The 25,198-nt window shown below is 35.4% G+C and overlaps 1 protein-coding gene across 1 annotated transcript; it reads right to left on the bottom strand.

Moving 5' to 3' along the window:
- Positions 1-733: 733 nt before the first annotated feature.
- Positions 734-23,876, bottom strand: LOC107036557 (titin). Its single transcript, XM_015254595.1, has 8 exons — positions 23,547-23,876; positions 14,897-15,121; positions 6,770-7,000; positions 6,502-6,680; positions 4,969-5,209; positions 4,156-4,572; positions 2,560-3,016; positions 734-1,469 (listed from the first exon to the last, which is right to left on the bottom strand). Exons 1-8 carry the CDS (start codon positions 23,664-23,666, stop codon positions 1,375-1,377), a joined length of 1,965 nt encoding a protein of 654 aa, XP_015110081.1. The 5' UTR covers positions 23,667-23,876; the 3' UTR covers positions 734-1,374.
- Positions 23,877-25,198: the final 1,322 nt, after the last annotated feature.

Raw genomic sequence — 25,198 nt, 5'->3', positions numbered from 1 at the left:
ATTAGAGGGGAAAGTCATTAAAAAAATAATCAAGTTGGAGATGAGAGTGAGACAGCAGATCTAAAATCCAAGGTTAATCGAAATTTCGATATCTTAATGATATGGTCTTCCGAAATTATGATATTTTAAAGGTCCGAATGTTGGGAAATTTCCATATCTTGATGGGATCTTAATGAATAAAATTTTGAGCTTACATGACATTGTTGTGACGAAGATTAGGAAAATTGATAGGGTATGCCGGTCCTTGGTTGCTGGGCCAGTTTCTCCTATACTTGAACACACTGTTTGGCCAGCGGCAAAGATCATACTAGACTTGACTTGTTAAATCTAGTAAACTTTAGTACTTTAGTAACCTTGGTTGTGGCCGCAAGTTTTTAATCAGCCTTGGGCTATCGCTGGGGGGCTTTCAGCCGCATAATCAACATCTTCAAATTTACTTGTTAATTGTCATGAACCAACGGGGAGGACTCTCCCAGTATTCACAACGATTACGACTTGAACCCCGGAATATCTCCAGCAAAACCAGGTATGGGCATGAGGATCTGTCTCTCTCGAGGGAAATGCCGAAAGGAAGAGGGCAGTTCGGCCATTTATCCGTGCGTCTATACACAGAAATCCCCTAACGTACGTGTGGGAACACCTCCAAGTGTTGCGTGCCATAAAAAATCGTAAGAATTGGGTGTGGATGCAAATAAATCATAACTCTACAATTTTTTATTCCAGAATTTTTTATTTCATTTTTTTATTCTTTCTTACTAAACCAAGGAGCGTCCATCAATTTATTTACCAAATAGAGAGAGAAAAAGAAATATATAATCAATATACAGAATTACAGTACAGTGGTTCTGATGAATTGCACAAAAATAAGTGGTAAAGGCTGATTTGCTCGATCACATATTATAGCATTAGAGTTTGTAACGCCGAGATTAATGAGAATTTAAAAAATAAAAACTTAGGGAATAGAATAAAATGCCTCGATAAAGGAGAAAATCATCTCGAGTTTAATCACAAATGGATAGAATGTGTTTTGGAAAAGAAAACTGTTACAGAAAGCAAGTTTCATAGGGAATTAAAATGAAGTAGCAACTCGCTTTCGCTTTCCTCCATCCTACTTTTTTCACCACTCTCATAAAATGTCAAACGATCAACAGCTAACAATCCTTATGGAGAAAAAGTATCACTTTGTATCCTCATCTGGTACGAAACAGCCATTATTTACATGTTGAATAAGGCTTCCGATTACTTTGAATGATTCATCACGAATGAGTAATTTTATTATTATTTTTGTTGTGTTTTATTTAACGTTATGCATCAGAGAAAGTTGAAGGAATGCACCCAAATGATGGGAATTGTAAGTTTTGTCTGCTTGATAATCTAGCAGGCACAGTCGCAGGCACAGCGACGAGTTCTCTTGTCACGTGGGTGGGCCAGGGCGTCAGGAATTGAACGCACTGAGCGTGGCTGGACATCTGGAGAGATAAATACCAAAATCAAAGTTCAATATCTTCAGAGTAAAAATTCCGAATCATAAATTGAATTTTTTAATATTTCGGTCGCAATAAAACTGAAATATTTAATCGTGCTCTTTTTCGTTCACCGGATAATCTTGCGAGTATAGAAATGAACATAAGCGAATTTTTTCCTACACATTCTGTCTACGCGCTCACGGATTTACACGTGTGACCAGGGTAAAGAGCTGAAGAATCACTCGGTGAAGCCGAAACACGGGAATTCCCGTGACAAAAATTTCAGTCCTGGATGTTCGATGAAGAAAAGAACGTAGTCGGCTCCCTCCCATTACTGGGCCTTGACCGATCGGTAAATCGTGTGAAGTTTGAGTGATAACATCACAAAAATCATTTCTTAAGCGAAAAACATTGCATTCATATTTAATCAATTTATGATAGGTTTCAGACAAGAAATCCGCGCTCTTCCGGTTAAAAAGGAAGTTACTGAATGATAAGATGATGCCTTTTTTCGCAATGAGACAATATTCCTTAAAAGACGAAAAGTTAAACAAAAGGAAAACAAGATATCGCTTTCCTTCGAACTCAAAGCGATTGAGCGTAAGGGACGGTTATATTATTTTTAATATCTGGAGGTTCTCCTCTGCATAGACTCTCTATTCATTCAATATGAAAGTCTCTGCGTCATAATCCACTGAATCGAAGCTTTTAGTATTTTTAGTCATTTTCTCATCTTCTGACACGAAAAAACCGATTTCTTGTGGCAAGAAATTCTCATTTTATCATGAAATGTTCATGTTCAAGTCATAAACACTTCACTGAAATTTGACATTGTCTGACACATTATCCGGAATTCTTCTCCCAAGTAATTTATTCTCAAGTAATGAGATGTTTGACGCAAGAAATAAGTTTTGTGATATTATGACGATATTTCTCTCACTGTAAAAGAAACCTATCGACAAACTGCCCACCTTCGTATGTCGATCAGACTAGAGCATATCGGAATCAAAATTCCGAAACGGATGCCCTGACGGGCACCTTATTGAACGTGAGCCGTCCTCTCATTATTAAAAATAAATAATTGAATACTCACAGTGGGGACGTTTGTCTTCACTCTCCTCCGGCTGCTCGCCGAGAGCATGCGCCGGAGGCTGCTGAGGAGCCTGGTGTTCCTCCTGCTGCTGCTCCTTATTCTCTTCACCTCCTGCAGCCTCAACAACTCGTGCACTGACCTGCATGGGTACTTCGAAAGATTCAACAGGTCTCATTGGCATCGAGAATCGTGGAACTGGGAAAGCACGACCCTCCACTATCTGGTGGATAAAGTTCCTGACGTCAGCAGGCACCGGGAATTTCTTCTCCTCTTCCTCTCCTTGGTCTTCAGGTCCTGGGAAGGGTTTCGCTTGTTCCTGTTGCTCCTCTGAGTCTTCTTGACGACGTCCCTCGATGTTATCGTGCTCCAGGAGATTTCTCACTTCAATCGGAAGCATCAGAGAGTCCAGGGGGATGGGGCGCGGACCTTCTGGGAAGGGCTTGAACTCTTGAACTGGCTGAAAGGGTGAATAAAAATCACACAGGGTGACGTCAGCACCTTGTTTATAAATTGTGATGAAATATAGAATGGGAAATCAGTAATTCAAAGGCATAAAAATTATGGAATTATGATGACAATTTCCTCAATTCTGATTTTGACCAATCAGAGTGCAGTATTCTGAGTCACGTGACGCGTTTCACACTGATAATTTCTCCGGCTGCAGGGAAATTATCAGACTAATAATTTATAGCCTGTAGCCTGTCAAGTGTTTTCTACGAATTTGATAATTTCGAAGGTCTTGGGGTATTATAACTGATAAATTTTTGAATAGTGAGCGTTAGAATTCTTCATTGATTTACTCAATAACATCATGGTAGTCTCCCGCCATGCCGCCATGATTGAAAATGGCGATGGTACGACCATTATGGCGATATTTACTGCGATGATTTTAGCGGCACTATGCGGGATAGTTGGAGCACCATTATGTACGATAGTTTGAGCAATGTTCATTGCAGCCATGAACCGATAATTTTATCAACATGAAGAGCGATATTAACTATCATATCAAGTTCCATTACAACTGCGTCGTCGTTTCCAAACATGGCGGTAGTCAATCGCAATGTAATTGGCTGAAGTATTGGAAAATTCTAACGTTCACGATTTGAAAACCTATTGCCGGAATTTAATCATTTTTGTACCATTGAATTTCCGATTCGGGTTAAGTCGATTTTGACTATTGGCCAGTTTTTGACGAATATCTCGGAATCTAACAGAGATAGAAAAATTTTTGTCACAACCTTTTATATAGAGCCAATTGAGAGTTATAAAAAAGGTAGTGAGGAAAATTTTGGTATCTCTCTTAGATTCCGCGATATTCATCAAAAAAAGAAATAAATTGACTTTCATATTTTATCGTGCAAATATCTTCAGAAGCCATAAACAGAGAATATTAGAAAACCTTTTTTGTGGTAAAATTTAAGAGCTGCAAAAATTATTTCTCGAAAATTCCAATCCTCTTGGGCTTTAAGATATTCGCACAAGAGTTGAATGATGAAAAAGTGTTTATTTTTCGAAACAACTAGACTTGAACGAGAATGTATGAAGAACTTCCTTCTCCTCTCTTCTGCAAGAAAATTCATGAATATTCGAAATTACCTCACGTCTAGCTCCCTCAGGCACTGGCACAGGTCTGGCCTCCCCAGTAATATGCTGAATGATGTTTTTAATTTCCAGGGGTACCTGCTGAATGATTTTTCTGATCTCCAGTGGAATTCCTTGGAATGGGAATACTGGTCTCTCCTGACTCTCCTGAGACTGTGGCCTCTGCTCAACTTGCTGACGAATGATCACCTGTGGCATCATTCTGTGCTCCTGGGGCAGCTCTTGGGAGGTTGGGGGTGGAGGTGGAGGTGGTGGGACCATACCGTGGGGCTGTGGGTCTTGAGGGTAGGTGTTTTGCTCCTGAGGGAATACGTGTTGCTGGTGCTCTTGGTCACTTGGTGGTCTCATTCCATGGATCATTTCAATGGGAACAGGGCGAAGCTCGATTGGAACTGGACGGATGTCCATTTGCTGTTCAGAAAATCGAAACATTAAGTAAATACTTCCCTCTTTTTTTTGGAAGATTATCTCTACAATTCAGTAGCGAAATGGTAAAACGGTACAAGTCAATTTTGACTATTGACCACTTCAATGAATATCTCAAAATCTAAGGGAGGTAGCAAAATTTTTGTTAAGCTTCTTTTGTAGAGCCGATTGAGTGTTACAACAAATGTAATTACGAAAATTTCGTTATTTCCCTTAGATTCGGAAATATTCCTCAAAAATTTAATTGGGAGATAAGTCGATTTAAACCATTTTACCACTTCGCTACTGAATTCATTATGCATGATTTTTTTTCGGTTGAATACGATTCATCAAATGTAAGAGTTTTTATTATGCATGAAATTATGTATGAGAGTGAATTACTGGGCGTGGCTGTCCTCGAGGTGGTCCCATGTCCATCATCTGTGGTACATTCTTGAACTCGAGTGGGAATACACCTCCGATTGGTTTAATTCCCCTGAAATTGAATGGTGAGCGTTGATTCTCAGGCATTGGGAATTGATTTGGCACCTGGTAACGATGGTAATCCTGATCCTGCTGCTGCATTGGCATTGGAATTGGACCCAGGGGTACGATGATTGGGGTCAGCAGATCTTGCTCTTGTCTACAAGATTAACGAATAAGTAATTCAATGGGTTAATCTATTCCATATTGGATTGATGGAGATGAATGAATAGGGAAAGCATCTACAGTTTGTTTAACGAATACATCTAAATATATAATTGAGTTAAAAACTGTAGACTATCTGATGTTTCAGGGTTTTACGATCTTATGGCATTCATCAACATCCGCTCTATTTTCTTTTTCGTCAAAAATATATTCTAGAAATACCAAACAATCATAGAAAGAACAAAGTTCTTCGACTTATTCTTCGATATAGGAACAGCCTCCGAAGTTTGTGTCCAGAGGTCTATACTTTCCAATCTGATAGTAGTAAATCGAGAGAAGGATGTCAGAAGAACTTTTACATAGCTTCGAAATTTTTTTAGAAAAAAGGTTCTCACGGGAAAACTACTGTGAGTTTTAAAAGTCGCGGGCTGTTGGAGCGAGATATCTCATACGTTAAAGATCGAATTTATACAGGGTGTCATAAAACTAATCATATATCATCATTATCGTAGGGGTAGTTCGGGGCTGCCATTGAAGACGAAATCTCTAATCAGATTTTTATCTCCGACGCTTTGTTTATGAGTTATCAACGAAAAAGACAGCCAATCAAACGCTATTCCCCGGTAGAGAAATCATATCTTCTTTCCCTTTTAAGGCAGAGGGATGATCACATTATAATATATTTCTATCCTAGGGAGGTAAACTAAAGGAATCGTGCCCAGCACGTGCGGAATTACCACCCGAGCGGAGGCGTATTAAGCATGTGGATAAGGGTCCCATATTTTGTCTCCCGTGGTTAGAACCGTAATTTTCGCGTCGGTGTAGGCGCAATGTCAAAAATGTGCACTTTGCGCCCGCCGGCAGACAAAATGTTGAATTGATTCCAATCAATTTCATCCATCGAGATTGAACGAAATGACTCGATTGAAGAAACACGATTTCGAAAAAAATGAATGCTTGTTTCGAGTAAATGAATATTTGACAAAATAGTATATTTCGATACGATTGAGACCGAATTTTCACGAGTAAGTGTGAAGTGGGCAGCCCGCGGCGAAGCCGAGGGCTTTCGTTTACAAGTAAACGCAAAGTTTTTTCGTTTACTTTTCGTTTACGAGTAAATTAAAAGGCACTTTTGCACATCGGGAACGTAGCAGCAGCATCAAAAATCATTTTTTTTCAGTGTAGTCTCCTTTTAAATAATTTCTCTTCTCTCTTGAACAATAATTCTCTTGAATAATAACTAGATATGAACATTTTTAATCATTAAGAGGGAAAATAATTATTTACTCTTGGCGACGAGGTTCTCCAGACTCGCACAGAATGACAACTCTCTCTCCACGAAGTTTCTGGAGCCTCTTAGGATCATTGGTAGTGTTCTCAAGATTGTTGTCTCCGTCAGTGAGTTCGTCAGACCTGCGGCGCTCAACCACACAGGAGACGAGACTCTTCGCCTGTTGCATGATCGTCTGAAACAAAATATACAAATTAATAATCCCTCGCTTTCACTCGTAAATCCCATGATTTATTTTCTCTATTGTTAATGGATATTGCTTACACCGGCTAGGTCATCGAGGTCAAGCTGAAGTGGCAGTTTAATGTGAACCGGGGGGAACTCAGGATCCTCGTAATCGTCGTCGTTCTCATTCTCATCGCCACTTTCATTGTCCGACTTAGTGGTATCGTTGTCATCTTTCTGGGATTTTTTATCTTCCTTGGGTGATTCCTGGAGCTTTTTCTCGGTTACTGCTGGCAGGATCTGGAGGCTCTCTTTAGCTTCTTGTGGCTCCTGTGATAAAAAAATTGTAATCAAATTTTATGATACAAGTAAAAAAAGCACACTTTTTCTCACCAGTATCATAAAATATCGAACAATACATATAAAAAAATGCGCCTCCTGACGATTTGTTCTTCCTGTATTTTTACGATCCAAGTGAAAAAAAGCGCACTTTTTTCTCACCAGTATCATAAAATATCGTACAATACATGTAAAAAAATGTTATTCCTGACGAGTGTGATTACAGATTTTGCCTGCAGCTTGGTCTTTAACCCTCGCACTCCTCAACAACTACTTTTTTTCACTTGTATCGTAATACACGATTTTTTGAAGTATTTCAAGGGGACACAGAGAGAAATTCTTCAAAAAAAAAATTCAAATACAGTCACTGAAAAAAATCCCAATCCACTGCTGGTAAGGTAAAATTTCTAGGAATTTTTGATAAAATTTCGGCAGATTTCGATGAACATTTCATATAAGAACAGGAGAAATTAATGTGCAACTCAATGAAAGTTCCAGTGCTCTGGAATTTTTCCCTGGCCGTCACTTTGCGTCCTTTTTCCCGTACAAAAAATGAAATAAAACTGCGATTTTATTTTTTTTATTGACGGCATGTGCCTGTACAGGCATAAAATCTTCAAAATTGTCCCCTTACCAGGATTTTTGATGGATTTACTTTGAAGGTAGATAATATAGAAACAAAACTGGCCGTTATCCATCTTAATTAGGATTTTGTCTTTAGTAGTCAGAGTCGATTGCAAAGATTATAAAATTAGGGAGAAGCACTTTTTTCATCTGTATGATAGGAACAACTCTCTGCAACTTTGAAATTTCACTGTGGTTTCTTCTTAAAAAAATATTTTTCAAAATGTCAACATTAATAATCATATTGTCGAAGCGAAAAGATTGCAAAAAATTGTCGAAAGACTTTTTGCGTATGAATTTTTTAAGACTACAAAGAAATTTTTTATTTTCTCCTTTAAGTGCATTGATTTTAAAGAGATCCACAGAATAGTCTGCATATTTTTCTGAAATCGTAAAGTTGAGAGGAACTGCCGGATGTTGTGGAGTAGAGAAACTCGAGGAATTAGAATTTCTCAGGTTAGATTGACGTGAGTTTCGATGCACTTATGAGGATTTGTGTTCTCCAATAACCCCCGCGCAATTAATCACACGATTCCACGCTCGGTCGCATTCGATTTCCAGCGTTTCACGAGTAGGGAAGTATAATCAAGTGATGTTTTACTTTCTCCGGAGAATGTACCGCATATATAGTGGAATGGAAAAATCGATTAATGTATTCTGTTCTTTTCATTTTTATTCAACAATTGGCTTTCGGATTATTAAATCAGTATTCTGCAAATATCTCCAAAATTAATTCTTTGTGTGAAAAATATGAAAAAAGCTTCTTTACAGTCTGTAAAATTCCTCAATTTTTTTCATATATTCCCTCCAACTCAGTAGTTTCCGCGGTATTTCAAAACAAAGTCAATATGATTTTTTTACTTATTCTCTTTCAAAAAAATTTCCGTCATTCATTCAATTCGTTCAATCAATTTGAAATTAATTAATTTATATGGGAAACCGATTGGAAAGAATTGAGAAAAAAATAATCCTTTTACTTTTTTTTAAATTAAACTGTTTCCATTTTTTCTGTGCAAGTCTAATATTTCATTCAGTACAATATTTATATTGTATGATTTCTCCATAAGATTACGTTATCCTTTGAATTGTAGTTACGTCTGAATATTCATCTACGATGATAATTAGTATCTAATCTCTGAATAATAATTCTATTGTAAATACAGTGCATCACGATTTGACCCTATGGCCTCGGCAGCAGGGCCTTCATTACAAAAAAGCCTACAATTTCAACAATTTCCTTTCAGACTAATGTCACTAAGTCCAAAACAAAAAAGAAAGGAACATTCTATTGTACCATTTGAAGCGCTAACTACACTATAATTTCCTCAACTTTCAAAAGAAACAGATCGTAATGTTGTTTCTTTCTCTCTATCACCGGAAGTTATCATCAAAAGAAAGAAAGATTTACACAACTCTTCGGCTCATGTAGAAGTTATAACTTCGGTCAAATGAAAATAAGTTAATTCTTATTCTGTAACATTAAAAAAAAATGATGCGAGAATGAAAAAATGTGATTATTTTCCTTCATTCAACGTAGACAAGATGCAACTTTTCTTACGAGTTGGTCAACATCGTAATATACTAGAATGCCCGCATACAACCGGAAATTGATAACAATTATGCACGCATTTTTTATCGCGGAAATCAACTCACTCCTGTACTAAAAAGGAACTGGACAAGTAAATTTCACTTTGGTTTGTTTTCAGAGAATATTTCGTAATGCAAGCTATTAAATGACAAAATTAGTATAAGGGCCTTCTTTCGAGGGGTTATTTAGCAGTGAAATGACTGTCTCAGTCTGAGATGAAATCACATGAAATCAGTTTTGAGGCCACTTGGAATCAGTTGCAAGTTGATTTCATATGAAATCACTTGAAATCGCTCTACTCTTTCCCCCGAGGGTCCATTTACTGTCGTTACGAATCAATCTGACGTTCGCTGTTTGATAAGGGAAATACCCAAATGAGTATTGATAGATTAGAAAGAGTTAAAGAAGTAGAATTGCAAAAAGTAAAATGAGAAGCGATTTTTTTACGCCTTTGGACACTTGGTGGGGCCCAACCCGATGGTTAAGTTTTCAGAAAAATCGGTGGTGGGGCCCCCTTTCTTAACATGTACCCACTTTTTTTCTTGAAAAAATTGAGGTGATGTGATGATTCAAATTTCGAGTTTATCGATCGATGGGGATGAGACGTGCATAAGCTTCGCAGAAAAAAGTCATCATCATCGTAGTTTCTGAATTTCGGATCAATGCAAAGACAAAAATAAATTTCGAAATTTGTATGCCAAGTTAATTCCTCCACCTATTGTTCCTGTTTAACTTTTAAAACCTCTTAAGTCTCAATTTTCCGACCTGTAACTCCTGTTTGCTCCCCTCATCGCCCCTCGTGAAATGAGTTCCCCGTTACAACTTGTTCGCAATTCACGTCTTATTTTATTACCCGGTCTAATTTTGCTTAGATACCCTGAGGCAATTGTGTATGTAGGTAAAACCGGAAATTTGAAATAATTTGAAATCAGTTGAAATCATGTGAAATTATTTGAAATCATGTAATCGGGGACAAAATCCTATGACATCACTTGGAATTGTTTGAAATCAATTATTCCTTGAAATCATTTAAAATCAGGAATCATTGTGTCACGATATATTCGGTAGTGAATAACTCCTCGCCTTCTTTGGCGCTATCGTTCTTCACTCCAAGCTTAGATTTGAGATTGTCGTTCTTAAAAAAATTAACAAAAAGATTCTTGAAGCTAATCTATTTTATCAGGCATGGCTGATTATTCGAAATATACTAGATTATCAATTATAATCTGGTATAAATCTTCAAAATTTTCCTTAATTATATTTTTTTAAAGATATTTCTCCAAGATTTATTTTTACATCCCAATGTGTGTAACATCCGCAACATATATAGTATATATTATATTACACAAAAAAAGGTGATGTTAAGAAAGCATATCTTGAAGAAGAAATTTTTTTTTTCTGCTGCAAATTCCGCTAGAAATGAAGTCGACTTGGCTCATTTCACCACTTCTCTACAGGACTGTCTCCTACCAGTGTTGATCAATGAAGCGAACTGTTGTAGAATCACAGAATAATAAAAGCAATGACGGTAATTTCCCCTGAAAGAGCCTCATGAAAGAAGCAGTGATATTTCCTTTTTTCTTTTTTCCGTGTTTTACGTTCATTTCAGGAAGCTAATTGGCACTCCGCGGTGGCATGGCACCGAGGCACTGACAACTTTCTAACTTCCCGGTTGACTGGTGTCCCAGAGAAGTCTAATACCCATGAGTTTGGTGATACTGTTGAAGCTTGTTGATTTACAGAATTTTTTTTCTCTCAACAATCACAGTAAATGTTGCATTTTTAGCATGACGATTGGTTCGTTCACGTGAAAGTATCGATTTAAAGTTGAAAAAAGGCCCTTGAGAGCGTTCTAATGCGAGAGACAATTGATGTTTAATCATGCAAGAAAAAAAATGTTATTAAATCCTGAACTGATGAGAAATCAGCCAGAAGAATTACTTGTGAATTGTTATTTTTTTTAATGTACCAATGACGCCATTTTTGATGGATAAAAATGACTCCGCTATTCCAGAGTCAGGGAATACATTTCTTGTATGAGAGAATACTCATTCTTCTTTGAACCTTTCCAAATTTGGAACATTAACGATAAGTGGTCGAATTTTCATTATTTTAAGGCACTTTACGTTTGGCAATCTTATTCAGTTTTCCGATCATTGCAGATCAGTGCAGATCAGATATTGTATTCAGAGAAAAACGAACAAGTTCTCAAACAAGTATTTTTTGGACCAACAAAATCGTTAGTTGGAAATTATCAGACATACTTCTCAAGAAACTTTTTTCAGGACGAGTGCCATGGGGTTTTTTTACTCGTGTGATTGGCCAGTCCTCGCCTTCGGCTCGGGCGCCAACTCCACGCGAGTAAAAAACCCCATGGCACTCGCCCTGAAATATACTATTTCGGCCTTGTAACGAAAGTAGCTATTTCGGCCTTGTGACGAAATAGTATATTATGTCATCTGGCGATAAAAGTATTATTGGACGAATGTGCCTTTCTTCATATTCCTCATATTATCTGACTCATGTGATTATAATCCTTGCCTTCGGTTCGGATTATAATCACATGAGTCAGATAATTCTTTTATCGTCTGATAAAATCGCCTGAGAGTATTATTTGACGAATGTGACTTTATAATCCGAGCCGAAGGCAAGGATTATAATCACATGGGTCAGATAATACTTTTCTCGCCATGTGACATACAATATTTTATGTCATTGCGATGAGCCTCGCTTCGCTCGGTTAAATCGCGGTTTCTCGGGCCTAGTGACATAAATAGCTATATTTTCTCAGTGTGTCAGCGGTTCATTTCTTCTCGAAGTCCTTCTACTAGAGGAAGTTCATCAAGCTTTCTATTTCACTTTAAATATCGCACTTCAATCAAGCATATTGTCTTCACATTTTACAATCGCGCATTTATCGCGGAAACCCGTTGTTTTATGAGAACGTATCCAGGAACCATATCCGTAAACTACGAAAATTAAAACAAAAGACATTCGCGACTGGAAATAACCACGTATTCAACAAAGCGGAAGAAATTGCTTTCTCACGTTTTAGTGATTCGCTCATCAATAAAAAATCTTCTTTTGTCACGTTTAAAATTTCGTTTTACTTCATCGCAAAAAACAGTCACGGAATCAACCAAGAATATGCAAAACATTTCGTGGAAAATACGTGTTCATTATTGAAAAAGAAAAAAAACAAAGACGAATCGTCGTACTCATCAAACATACCATATGTTTATATTAAATCAAGAGGAGTATATTATCATGAAGGCAAGGTGTTGTGATTCCACGAAGTAGCCGTTAAAGATTTTTCAATAAAACAGTATCGAGTCAGAAACGCGATAAAAAAATTCGACTGGGTTGTTGGTCACTCGCTCCTATTGCGGGTGGGTTGGAGTGGGTGTGACCCATGACGGGTCGAACCAATGACTTTCCAACCAATTGCCTTTCCTTCATTCATTAGAATGAGATTTTTCTGTACAACTTATCCTATTGAAATATTTTCCATTGAATTTCCTTGGCTCAAATTTTTTAATTTTTTTTGTTTGATTTTATTAATGAAAAAAAAAGAAAAATAGAATTTAAAAAAATAATGAAAAAAATAGACCTATATTGAAAAATCTTTGAAAGGTTTCAAATTTCAAAAAATTATGTTCGAATTATTCCGAAACCGCTGAGTCTATTTTGCTGGAATTTCACTTCAGTCTTAATCATACAAAGTTGCAGCAATTATGATGACAAGAAATCAGTCTCATCGTTTCTCTGAGAAGAATCATCAAATTTGTAAAAAAAATGTTATTTTTCGATGTTTTTCCACAATTTTTATCGCAAAATCTGAAGAACTGCTGATGCGATGTTATTCGGAATCTAATCAGTTCTAATTTAAATGGAAACACATCGATTGCGTGAAAAAAAAATTGAATCACCTCGTTTATTCGAGAGAAATCGTAGCACAAAATCTTTGTCACATATATACACACACATACATCCACACATACAGACCAATCTCTAAAAAGTGTTGAAAGACTTTCTAGGGGTCATGAAACGTAGAGAAATCATGAAATTTCCGCAATGGATTTTCGGGGTCATTACAATAACTTCCTCCCTTTGAGACGGGAAATTAAAAAAAAATAATTCGGCACTACAATTTTTATCATTAAGGATCTTTGTCTTGTAAAGTTCAAAAATGCAAAAAAGAACACGACCATGAGATTAAAAAAAAGATTAGGATCGATGGTGTTATTGTCCACCCTGACAAAACAGTTAAATCGGCAAAGAGAAAATCCTTTTCAGCGTACGTTCACCTCTTCTTTCTCGTCGAACATTAACCAACGGGCAACCCACTTTCCGTTGTGGTTTTGTACGTGCCTTTTCACTATAGTAAATGTAATAGCGATGAAGCCTCGGGATACATCAGGAGGCTTCAGAATTTCGCACTAACACGAACAATTTTTTTTTCAATTATTTTATGAATTTATTATCGTAATTGCTTAGAAATTTCTAATTATTCAATCATTCATTGTTTTTGCTTTCATTCGCTGAATTAGCTGGTATGAATTAAAATGATAGCTTTGTCTGAATAATTGGTAATTCATTTGGTAAACAATGTGATGCGGTTAATATTACGTTGGTCGCGCTGTGAAGTCGTGTCACACCTTTTACAATTTTTTCAATTACATTGTTTTAAAGCCCTACAAAAATTGCAAAAAATTTAACATCTCATGTTCAAATGTACAGAAGCTTTAGCAAATGAAATTGCAATCAAAAGTTTTTTTTTTATAATCAATCAATTCCATAGTTTGTCTGGTGTTGGGGAACAGCGGAGCTCTGAATTTGCGAAAAAAGTACTCAACTTTGAATTGAAATAAATATTTTGCGATCATACACTGTTAAAAATTTCCGGTAACAGTCGTAGAAATTTGTAATAAGTAACATTTCCATTGAAATTTCAAGGAATTTTGCCATTGAGAATTCATAATTTCATGAAAAAATCCGTGGGAATTCTAAATCTTTTTCCGGAAAATTTAGTCAAGTTTTTTTAACAGTGCATCTACACTCAAAAATCTTGCAGAGTTTATTCAATGAATCTCTAAAATTGATTGATAATTTCTTGTATATTTTCCCATCGATTGTTACACAATTTTTTGCTATGCGCCGCGACCAACGGAGTGTTTAATTTTTCCATCACAAGATATAATACAATATTTTATGTTGAAAAATCATTACTCCCAAGAACGATGAAATACCAAATTATCTCTCAAGGAAAAAGCATTGAATTTGAGATAAGGAAGAAATCTATTCGTCTGCAATGCACGTTTACTGAGGTATTACGTATTTCAATAGAAAGTTAACGCGTAAAAAGAGACTTGAAATGAAAAAAAAAATTACTTTACCTCTTCAATTTCCCTTGAGACTTAAAAAAGTACGTCATGAGGAAAAATAAAACAAATCTGAATGAAACAAGTTCGCCTTGAATCCATTAAAAACCACTCAGGCATCACACATGATGCCTTAGTCCTCACAGTGCGCCTACATTGTTATCCACCCGCAGATACAAATAGAGCAGCCCGAGGCCAGCGAATAAATCCTTTCTCCAATTTGAGCCCGTGAGAAATAAAACCTCGGGCATTTTAACAATAAATCAATTTAATCTGATTGCATTTCATTCGTACCTGGATAAGGGCTTCAGGCTGAAGTTTCCTGAATGATTCACCCTGTTGGTTGTTCAATTGCGCTTGCATCGCAGCGATTGACTCTGGGGTGCAGGATGCACGCGCCTCGAGGAATGCAGCTGCCAAGATGAAACTTCCAATGATTAGGGACATTGCGATTAGAGTTATAGCGATAATTCTCGCTATTTGAACGGCGGTACTCTTCATGACTGGACGAGAATATGCCTGGAAACAGTACAATGATCGGTTAAGGATTGTTGAATGCATAATATAAATGAGGGTAATTAAAGAAGAGTCACAGCATTTTTTTAAGTACCAGAAGCATTTAATGCACGGAGAAAATTATTTCAAGAACTAGTTGTTGAAATTCACCAACTACACTGAGAAAGAAAATTATTTTTGTCAATTATCCATTTATTTGAGAGAATTATTTGAGGTATTCAATGTCAAATGAGTCAACGCTGACCCTCACCCTCTTGGACATTGATCTCGATTTTTTCTACGATTTAGGGGCTAGAAAAACTATCTCTCAATTTTTTTCAGATTTTTTCGACAGGCCATTTCGGAGATATGATTTTTTCTTTCTTTTTTCATTTTTTTTCAATAACTTCTGTTCTATTCATCCGATTTTAACTTATGACACGTAAAAATTCTCGATTTTCTTCCGTTTATAAGAATACTTTGAGTAATTTCTTTTTTCAACCCCTAGGTGCTCATAATACCGAAGTTTCAAAAAAAAAGTTGAAGAACTTGAATTTTCAAAATTACGGCACATGTTATTTTTCTCGTCTTTTTTCAGTAAATTTGTGTGGAAAATTTTCGCAATTTTACTTCAATTTCTTGTTTGAGTAATAAAACAACGTAAAACGGAAAAAATGGAAAAATAACGATTTTTTAAATAACTTGATAAATAATTTCAAATATAATAATGATTGCTCATTATACCCTTATCCCAGTAACAAGTAATTCTACAGGGAAATGTCTTTCAATATTTTTCCATAAATCTGATAGTTTTAGAGGTATTTTCCAAGGATGAAAATATGAATGGTTAGACTCATTGCTTCATATGACTACGGAAAACTCAAAAAAAAAAATTTTTCTTCGTCTTTAATTGGAGAAGACACTTGAAGCAAGTTTCAAAGAATATTCAAAATGATGGAAAAGGAAAATAATGATGGAAACCGTTTACAAAAATTCGAAAAACAAGAATAGAGAGAAGAAAAAAAATTGTTCAATTTATTTTTCTCGTAGATCATTGAAGATGACTCGGCGTGTCAGTCAACACCGTCATCTTCAATTAAAAAGAAACTCACAAAATCTATTAGCAGACGCATCTTAAACGTACAACTTACGTAATCCGACATCTCTCATTAACTATATGCATCGCCTAAACAATTTTTCCTTTTTTCTGTCTATGCATGTACAATGTATATGTATAAATTGGTTTGCTCTCTCAGGGCTTCTCGATTGTGTCATTCACCACGAGATAGAACCATACATTTAAAGAGCCATGTAAATACTTTTGAAAAAAACACGACACAGAGATCGACAATAGTTATATACATACATAATTGTGTATACATTGGTGCCAGACGCTTTACGCTTGGTAGCCAACCGAGTCGAGGTCTTTTGTACCTGTATCCGTGGTTTTTCTCGTTATCTCGATCCCCGACACTCCGAAAAATGAAAAACACTCGAGCCTAATGCGTCATGACGATGAAAAATTATTCGGCGTAGTGGAATAGTTAACAATAACTGGTTGAGAAGTTGAAGAATTGAATTCCATTTAATCTTTAAACATCACGCACGAAAATTCTGTTGGATTTCTATTGAAGTTTCTACTAGTTTTGGGCGGATTTTATTGACGTCTTCAATAAAAAATATTCAATAGAATTCGGTTTTTCTATATAACTTATTCTCTTCAGATACTTTCTATAGAATTTCCTCGGCTCGAAGTTTCGAAGTTTTTTTATTCTATTTTTCTTTTCTTCTCATCAAAAAAATTAAACAAAAAACTGAAAAAAATGAAATAAAAAATAAATCTATTCATGAATTTATGTAAAACCACGTGCGAATGAATTTAATAGAATAACCTATCGAATTCCATAGAAAATTCTATGGGATTTCTATTGAACTTTCTATTAGTTCTTGGCCGGTTCTATTGAAATGTTCAATAGAAAATATTCAACAGAAAAAGTCAATTGAATTCGATTTTTCTATTTAATTTATTCTTTTCCGATATTTTCTATAGAATTTCCTCCGCTCAAATTCTCTAAATTGTTTTCATTCCATTTTTCTTTTCTTCTCATCAAGAAAATCAAACAAAAAAACGTGGAAAATTTGAGCCGAGAAAATTCTACAGAAAATATCTCAATAGAATAAGTTATATAGAAACGAATCTATCGAATTCTATTGACTTTTTCTATTGAAGATTTTCTATTAAACATTTCAATAGAGTCGGCCAAAAACTAATAGGGTGGTGAACAGATAATCAATAGAATTTTCTAACGAATTGGTCAACTTTTTCTACTAAATTTTTTCAGCCGTGACTCTTCCTCCCGAATTCTTTTTGGTGAAAGAAGATTAATCCGGGAGCCTTTCGACTCGAATATTTTGTAAACATCTCCAAAATTAGTAAATCAGGGCCGAAAGAACCTTCTGTACTTCATAAAATTGTCGTTAAAAAATGTCAAATAATTGATTTCTCTGAACATCTCGATTTCGTGTATATGTTTCTGTAGAGTGAAGATCAAGGCTAACATTTCGTTGTAACGTAATTTGGAAACATCACTGAAGCTATTAAATTATATTGGGATAAAACCGACCGTTTATCATTGTCGGTTTCTTCTGACCAATGGGTGAATCAGGTATAATTTTGGAGTTTAAAAGAGGACCTTGAAGAGAAAAAAAACTCATAGAAAAATTCCACTCTGCCGTTCTCGCGTGGTCGGCTATTGAAGACTTCGTGATTGGCCTCACTCTACCCTGCATGAAATTCTCTACAAAAATGGTTTGTTCAGGAATTTCCATAAATCTTGTCCATTCCTAAGTACACTGTTGGAAAATATATAAAATTTCATGGACAGTTGACTACGAATTTTCAGGACAGTGACACTGAATGCGATTTAGGGGAAAAAAATGTTGAAATTTCAGGTTTCACTGAAAATTCAGTAAAATTTGAGAATTTTAAGCAGCAGAAAGACGAGAATTCCTGAATGTATTTGAATTTCCAACCTAATATGAATATTCAGTGCCAAAACATTTAATTTTCGATGGAATCTGAAATTTCATGATTTTTTCCCTTAAATCGCCTTTAGTGCAAATGTCTTCATAATTCAGGATTATATTTACCGGAAATTTCTGTTGTCTATTCATTTACAGGGAAAAATACAACTGAAATTTACAGTTCTTTTTTATTTTTCAGTGAAATTTCAGTGGTAATTAAATTCAATGACATTTTCCAAAAAGTGTACAGGAAATATCAGACAAAATTTTTTAACAGTGTCCACTGTTAAAAACAATGAAATTTCATGGATAATTGACTACTATTTTTCAGGACAGTAACACTGAATGCGATTTAGGGGAAAAAATGATGAAATTTCAGGTTTCACTGAAAATTCAGTAAAATTTGAGAATTTTAAGCAGCATAAAGACGAGAATTCCTTAACATATTCGAATTTCCAATCCAATATGAATATTCAGTGCCAAATTACATTGAATTTTCAAAGAAATCTAAAATTTCACGATTTTTCCCCCTTAAATCGCATTCAGTGTCACTGTCCTGAAAATTCAAGAATATATTTACCGGAAATTTCTGATTTTCTATTCATTTTCAGGGAAAAATGGACCTGAAATTTACAGTTCTCTTTGATTTCTTCATGAAATTCTGAATTTTCAATGACGAAATTCCTTGAAATGTCAGTGGTAATTAAATTCAATAAAAATTTCCAAAAAGTGTAGCGGAAATTTCCGACAAAAATTTTGAACATTGTATTCACGAAATAATCTGCTAATTTTTTTATGTAGAATGAGATCAGCTCAGATATTCCGCAGACTATTTTGCAGATCGTTAAACTCGATTGGTTTAAAACAAAATATTGAAGTTTCTTGCAATCCATGAAATCTTCGCAAAAAATGTCTCTTGACAAATCATCCTAAACCTTTTCCTTGAGACGTTATTCGCAAGAAGTTAATTTGTTTTATGTCAAAAGAGATTAGCCCAAGGATTTCGTGTCAACTGTTTTGCAAATATCTCTAAAAGAGGGAGATGCAGGGAGAACCAATATCAAATGACCTCTTTTATAGTCCATAAAATTTTATACAAAAAACGTTCTTCAACAGTTTTTCTCTCAAGCCACTGGCAACAGAAGTATGAAAGGAATACCGGGCGGGGAATTTTTTGGCTCTGTCATTTCCTATCATTCATCACTTCGCTAAGAGAATCCACCTAGATGTTGAAACGTTTTAATCACTGCCCTGCGGTGGGAATAATGTGTTTTCACAGTTAAGTGTTTCACATTTACTAATGGAGAGGATGGAATAAGATCGTTTTAATTATTTAATGCCTGCACTCGGTGACTAGGGTCACTCCTAACTGTATCAAAACAGTTAGGAGTGACCCTAGTCGCTGGCTTCGATAGTCCCACTCGACTCGGATTCCAACAAATAGCTCTTCGAGAAATAGTGAATGAGATGTGAACATTATTGTCTGGGAGATACTTCCACTAATAGAATATTCAAAAAATCACTCTGAGAGGGAATAATACTAACATAAATTCTCTTATATTACAGAAAATTCCGTTACTGAATCGATGTAGATTTTACTGTGATGTAAAAAGAGAAATATCTGAGTACAGATAATTTCTCAAATGTATCTGAAACTCTTTGCTTCTGACGAAAATGTCATGAAATTGTTCGCGAGAGCACAATTCGCTTTTGCGTTTTTAAAGACACACTGTTGAAAATTTTTGCCTGAAATTCCCGGTACACTTGAGAATTTTTACTATTGTAAGAAATTTTACTATTGAAAATTCATCATTTGATTGAATATCAATGGGAGCTTTTAGTGCCAGTTCAATTATTCCAAGCTAAATTAATAGAAATGGGAGAAATTCAGGTAGATATATTTTGGCATTTTCAAACAAGTGAGAGATTGATTGATTCTTTAGTTAATGGGGGAGTTCTCGTCTTCCTTCTGGTCGGAAATTTGAAATCCCATCGAATTTTTAGTGAAATTTTAAATTTCATGATTTTTTCCCCCAAAATCGCATTCAAAGCTGCTCTCCTGAAAGTTATCACTGAATTGTTCGTCAATTTCCATTTTTTCCAACAGCGCAAGTATAAAATTCGGGAATATCTGTGGATTTACAATTCAAAGTGGTTTTAGAAAGAAAATGTTGAGAGAACTATTTTCTCTGATTTTCTGCCAAAAAGTTCGGCACACAAGTTTTTTTATCTCGCCTCAAATTTCAAATATATAAAAAAAAGTCGAATGACCATTTTACCACTTGATACATTAAATTCTTTCTAAAAAATTCTGCAATTATCGTGTTATTATTCAATATTTCTCAACGTCATAGTCAATTTGGTGTTTTTATCCGTCAAAAAATATTGATCCGAATTTTCTCACCTGTGAATTCAATGTCTTGAATTGAAATCCTGACCGAACAAATAAAAAATTTTCAAAATTTTTTTACTGAAATTCACGGTACACTTGGGAATTTTTACTACTATTTCAAGGGATTTCATCATTGAAAATTCACGATTTGATTGAAAGCCAATTGGAGCTTTCCATGTCAGTTCAACTACTGACTGAAGATGTTTCTCATTGATCCTAACGAAATCTGTGTAAGATGTAGACAGGGCGAACCTGAAACCCTCTGTTATTAATTTATGTTACTTGTTCTGCTTATAATTCCCTTCGCGCTCATTACATTCAACCCTGGCTCCAGTCCAATTTTTCCACTAGCAAAAAATTTAATTACATCTTGAACTTCAATAATGTTGAGTGTTATAATGAACGACATTTATATATTTATTCATCGTATTGTCGATTCTCCCTCATTTTGATTTTGTCTGATTCTTGGCTGAATTTTAATTTTCTTTATCTTTGGGTTTAGCTTTATTTCTAACAGTGGGAAATGCTGCGAAAAATTTCATTTTTATTTTATTGTAGTGAAACGTGCAAGGTATCTATACTATGTAATTCCCAGTTCCTCTTGCATCTTGAACTACTACTACTACTAGTACTACTACTACTAAAAAAAGTCAGTTCAATTACTGCATGAAAATTAATAGAAATCGGAGAAATTCAGATACATATATTTTGGAATTTTCAAGTAAGTAAGACATTCATTGATTCTGTAATTAATTAGGGAGTTCCTTCTGGTCGAAAGTTTGGAATCCCATCGAAATTTCAGTGAAATTTGAAATTTCATTATTTTTTTCCTCGATATAACATTTGAACTTACTCTCCTGAAAGTTATCACTAAATTGTTCGTCAATTTCCATTTTTTCAGTTGAGAGAACATTTTTCTCTAATTTTCTGCCAAAAAGTTCGACAGAAACACAAATTTTTCTATCTCGCCTCAAATTCAAAATATGTACAAAAATTTGACCTGAATTGGTTTAAACCATTTTACCATTCAACATATTGAATTCTCACTAAAAAATTCCGCAGTCATCTTGTTATTATTCAATATTTCTCAACGTCATACTCGATTTGTTGTTTTTATCCGTCAAAAAATATTGATCCATGTTTCCTCACCTGTGCATTGAATGCCTTGAATTGAAACCCTGACTGAACAAATTTGAACCGATCTGAATATTTTCGTTCTTTATAATCATGACATTGATGAGGGAAGAGAGAGGGGCGATCATATTACAGTCTCCGATAACTTGAAACATCCGAGAGCATCAACATAATCCTCCATTGACTAGAGATGAAACAAAAAACGAATGAAAAGTCGAGAGATTAAATTGGTTCATTTGATGAAAGATACGAGGCAAATGGTTTTGCACGCGATTCTTAATGACCTCGATGTTGTATGGACGATGCTACCACGGGTGAGAGGCCTCCTTTAACAGCGAGAGATAGTAGGCCATCATGACTATACAATCCTCGATTGAAAAGTAAACAGAGACGATTTCTGTTGCCAAGCGGTTTCAATTCATTAATTTTCTTCGAGTTTTCATTCTGTTTTCTCCAGATATTTCGGTCCACGAAGATCAACCACAGTCATAAAAATAATCCTCTAAAATGGGACATCATCTTTCCCATCAATAATATGCTAATTACCAACTTCTTGAGAGGAAAAAATAAATAAATAAAAATGGTTGTGAATCAAACATCGCGGGAACCAACGAAGATGGAGACACCTATTTTCCTAACGACCATTTATGTTGCGAAAATTTCGAGTTCTAAAAAAGTTCCTTACAAAAATTGCACACCAATCCCAAGATATTTTCCAGTAACTAATGCCGAAATGATCATTCTTTCCGCTTTTAGCATTTTTTTTCCAAAATCGTGAAGAAAGTATTACGCACGCTATATTGAGCTGAAGGCACTTGGAACATTTGCTTTGTATTGCGTAATAGGAACCGTATTTCCTCGATGCCACTGTAATGTACACAATGCCCCCACGCAACAACTTGTTGCCCGCTAGTAGACGTTTAAATATGCGGTTTTTTCTCAAACAAAAAATGCTTGAAATTACCCAATATAACGAGAATTTAATGGAGTAACACAAGAATTAACTTCTCGAACCTAATTTGTACTTACCGAGAGAACAAGAATTTCATCACTAAATAGATGTGAAGAAATAGCGCAGAAATTCATGTCTTTAAACTACTTTTAAATTGTCTCAGGATGATGATTCCAAAGAGACTTTAATGCTTGAGATAATGGAATTGTGTTTTGCCTTGAAGAGACTCGTGAAAGTTGTGCGTCAGTGGGTGCACAGTCCACAAAACGAAACGCAGAAGAAATATATAAAAGATGAAGTCGGCGAACAACCGGCCTATCTTGATGGATTCGACACGTTTTTTAATATATATTCTTCATTTTATTTTTTCTCAGCTCATGGTGCCGTTCTTCACTCCGTTATATCTCTTCAATCATGATCAGATGATTCGAGACTCCAATCGAGCATATTAGAAAGTAGCATTGAACAAAGAGAACTGTCCGGAAGACGTCGAACATTACGTGAGATACATAGAAAACCGTTTTAAGTCACTTCTATATAATGGAAATAAAAAAAATTATCTTTTGCAAAGTGAAGAAATGAAAAATTTTCAAAATTGTGGAGATGAGGCAATTAGATTCTTTAGATTATTTACAAAAAAAAGTGTTCAGGAGATTTTATTTATTTCACTTTGTTTTGAAGATAATTGCAAAATACTTTATGTCAAAATTTTATTCATTCATTTTGTCAATTATCTCGGAGATGACTGGATTTAAAGGGGAATTGCAGAGGATCATTTCTATAGCTATATGGATGAGTTTTCCCATTCTCGACAAAAAAGGTGCTCTGATATTCCCGTCTAAACCACTTCCTTCGGAAGATCTTTTCAAAATAATCAACAAAACATACTTCTTCCGAATTCATATCTCCTTTCATCACTTCACTATTGAATTTTATTGTATTCTCACCGGTGGTGATTCGGACGACGAATAAACTTCACTAGGAGCATAATGGCTGTGCGGAGGAGGTGGAATTTTCTCAGACCCAACAGCCACAGTGGCCAGAGAGTCAAGCTGGTCCTTCTCCATCCTCTTGTTCAATAGAACTCCAACAAAATCCCAAAAAATCCTCAATTACCTCAACAAAATTGAACTTAAAAATAAACTGATTTGTGTTGTTTACACTTTTTGAATTCTTTTTCGAGACAGAAAAAAAACGAATGATGTCAATTGCCCGACGATTGAACGAGCAGTGAATGTCTGATGGGAGCCAGCACCGCTAACTTAGGGAGACGGTAAATCCCACCGCTCGGAGTTGCTGAGGTGAGTGGGGAGTTTTATGGACAAGACGAGAGAGACCCAACCCAATGCTGGGACTCAGTCCCCGAGATATTTCTATGAATTGTGTGTGTACATGATCAGCAAGGTGCAATTCACTACGACTTTCTAAGTCAGTACACGCAGCGTCCCACGATGTAGTTTTATTCGTTATGATTATGTTTTTTCCCCAAGTTTTCAACTTTTTTTTAGATTTCTTTTCGTTGTCGGAGGTTCGTGCTCAGCCGTGCCACCTAGTTTCAATGATTTTATAGGAAAAACCTGTTCTATGATGGATTCAAGAATCTTCGGAAGTTCTAGAAGATTTTAGAAGGGATAAATCGAATTGAAAGTAGCTTTACCCTTACGACTCGAGTCGTTGAGTGTCTTCATAAAAAAGAAATTCTCACAATTATTGTTTTTAGGTCTCAATTATTGAAATTAATTATAGAGCTCTTGAACATAAGAATTATCTCATTCTTCAATTTGTTTAACTGAAAGTATGGATGAACAGTTTTTCAATGAACTAGTTTGAAAATACTCGTGGCAACACTGTAAGATTATGTGGGTGGTGGGAGACGAGCGGAGGGAACGCCATAATCGTGGCCGTTGTTGTCATGTACATCTGCTTCCAGTCCTTGGCGATTCTGGACGGATATTGTTAATCATAAAAAGTACTAAATAATAAATGGTGATTAAATTTTCAATATTTTTCATTATTTTTTTTGCATATTGTTAGTAAAGAATCAGATTTTAATCTTTTATTTGAACGGAGATATGCAACATTTGGCGATTTTCACATAAGACCCTGGATTGAATAATGAATTTCAGACATTTTTATTTGTAAACACGAAAACGACAATTAAATGGCGAAAAAACTCACGATACCGAATCTCATCGAATTTTTGGGTAATTGTTTTCAGTTTTTAACAATTTTTCAATTGAAAAATAACCTGTTCACCGTAGGTCTGAGCCATTTTCATAATTTATGCGGAAAAAGAACTTCCCAAGGGTAGAGCTACTTTAAAATGAATTGAATTTCGATATGAATATGGCTTTAATCCGTAAAAATCGCCGTGTACTGCATTTCTATCGTTTAGGATTCGAATGGGGAAATAATCGAACCAAATGCCCCTTCTGTTCCAAAATTGTTGGAAATTGTTCTCAAGTTTCCCTGCATATCAATGATGGGGATGAGTTTTGTAATAACATAATTTAATCTGTAAAATTCTTTCCTCTCGTTGCTATAAAACAAACCTATCGAAAAATTTTCATTTTCCACAATTTTGAAGCATTACGGCTGA

This window comes from Diachasma alloeum, unplaced genomic scaffold (genome assembly GCF_001412515.2).
Source record: "Diachasma alloeum isolate Michigan unplaced genomic scaffold, Dall2.0 Dall_scaffold_00209, whole genome shotgun sequence".
NCBI classification, from domain to species: Eukaryota; Metazoa; Arthropoda; class Insecta; order Hymenoptera; family Braconidae; genus Diachasma; species Diachasma alloeum.
The sequence above is the reverse complement of the archived record's forward strand: the minus strand, read 5'-3'. Positions and strand labels throughout refer to the sequence as shown.

Coding starts and splice junctions, on each gene's coding strand:
- LOC107036557 (XM_015254595.1), bottom strand. CDS start 23,666: ATGGAGAAGGACCAGCTTGACTCTCTGGCCACTGTGGCTGTTGGGTCT. Junction 7,001..14,896: donor AGCCTGAAGCCCTTATCCAG/GTACGAATGAAA, acceptor TTTTTATCACAG/GAGCCACAAGAAGCTAAAGA. Junction 3,017..4,155: donor CTGAGGGAGCTAGACGTGAG/GTAATTTCGAAT, acceptor TCACCCTTTCAG/CCAGTTCAAGAGTTCAAGCC.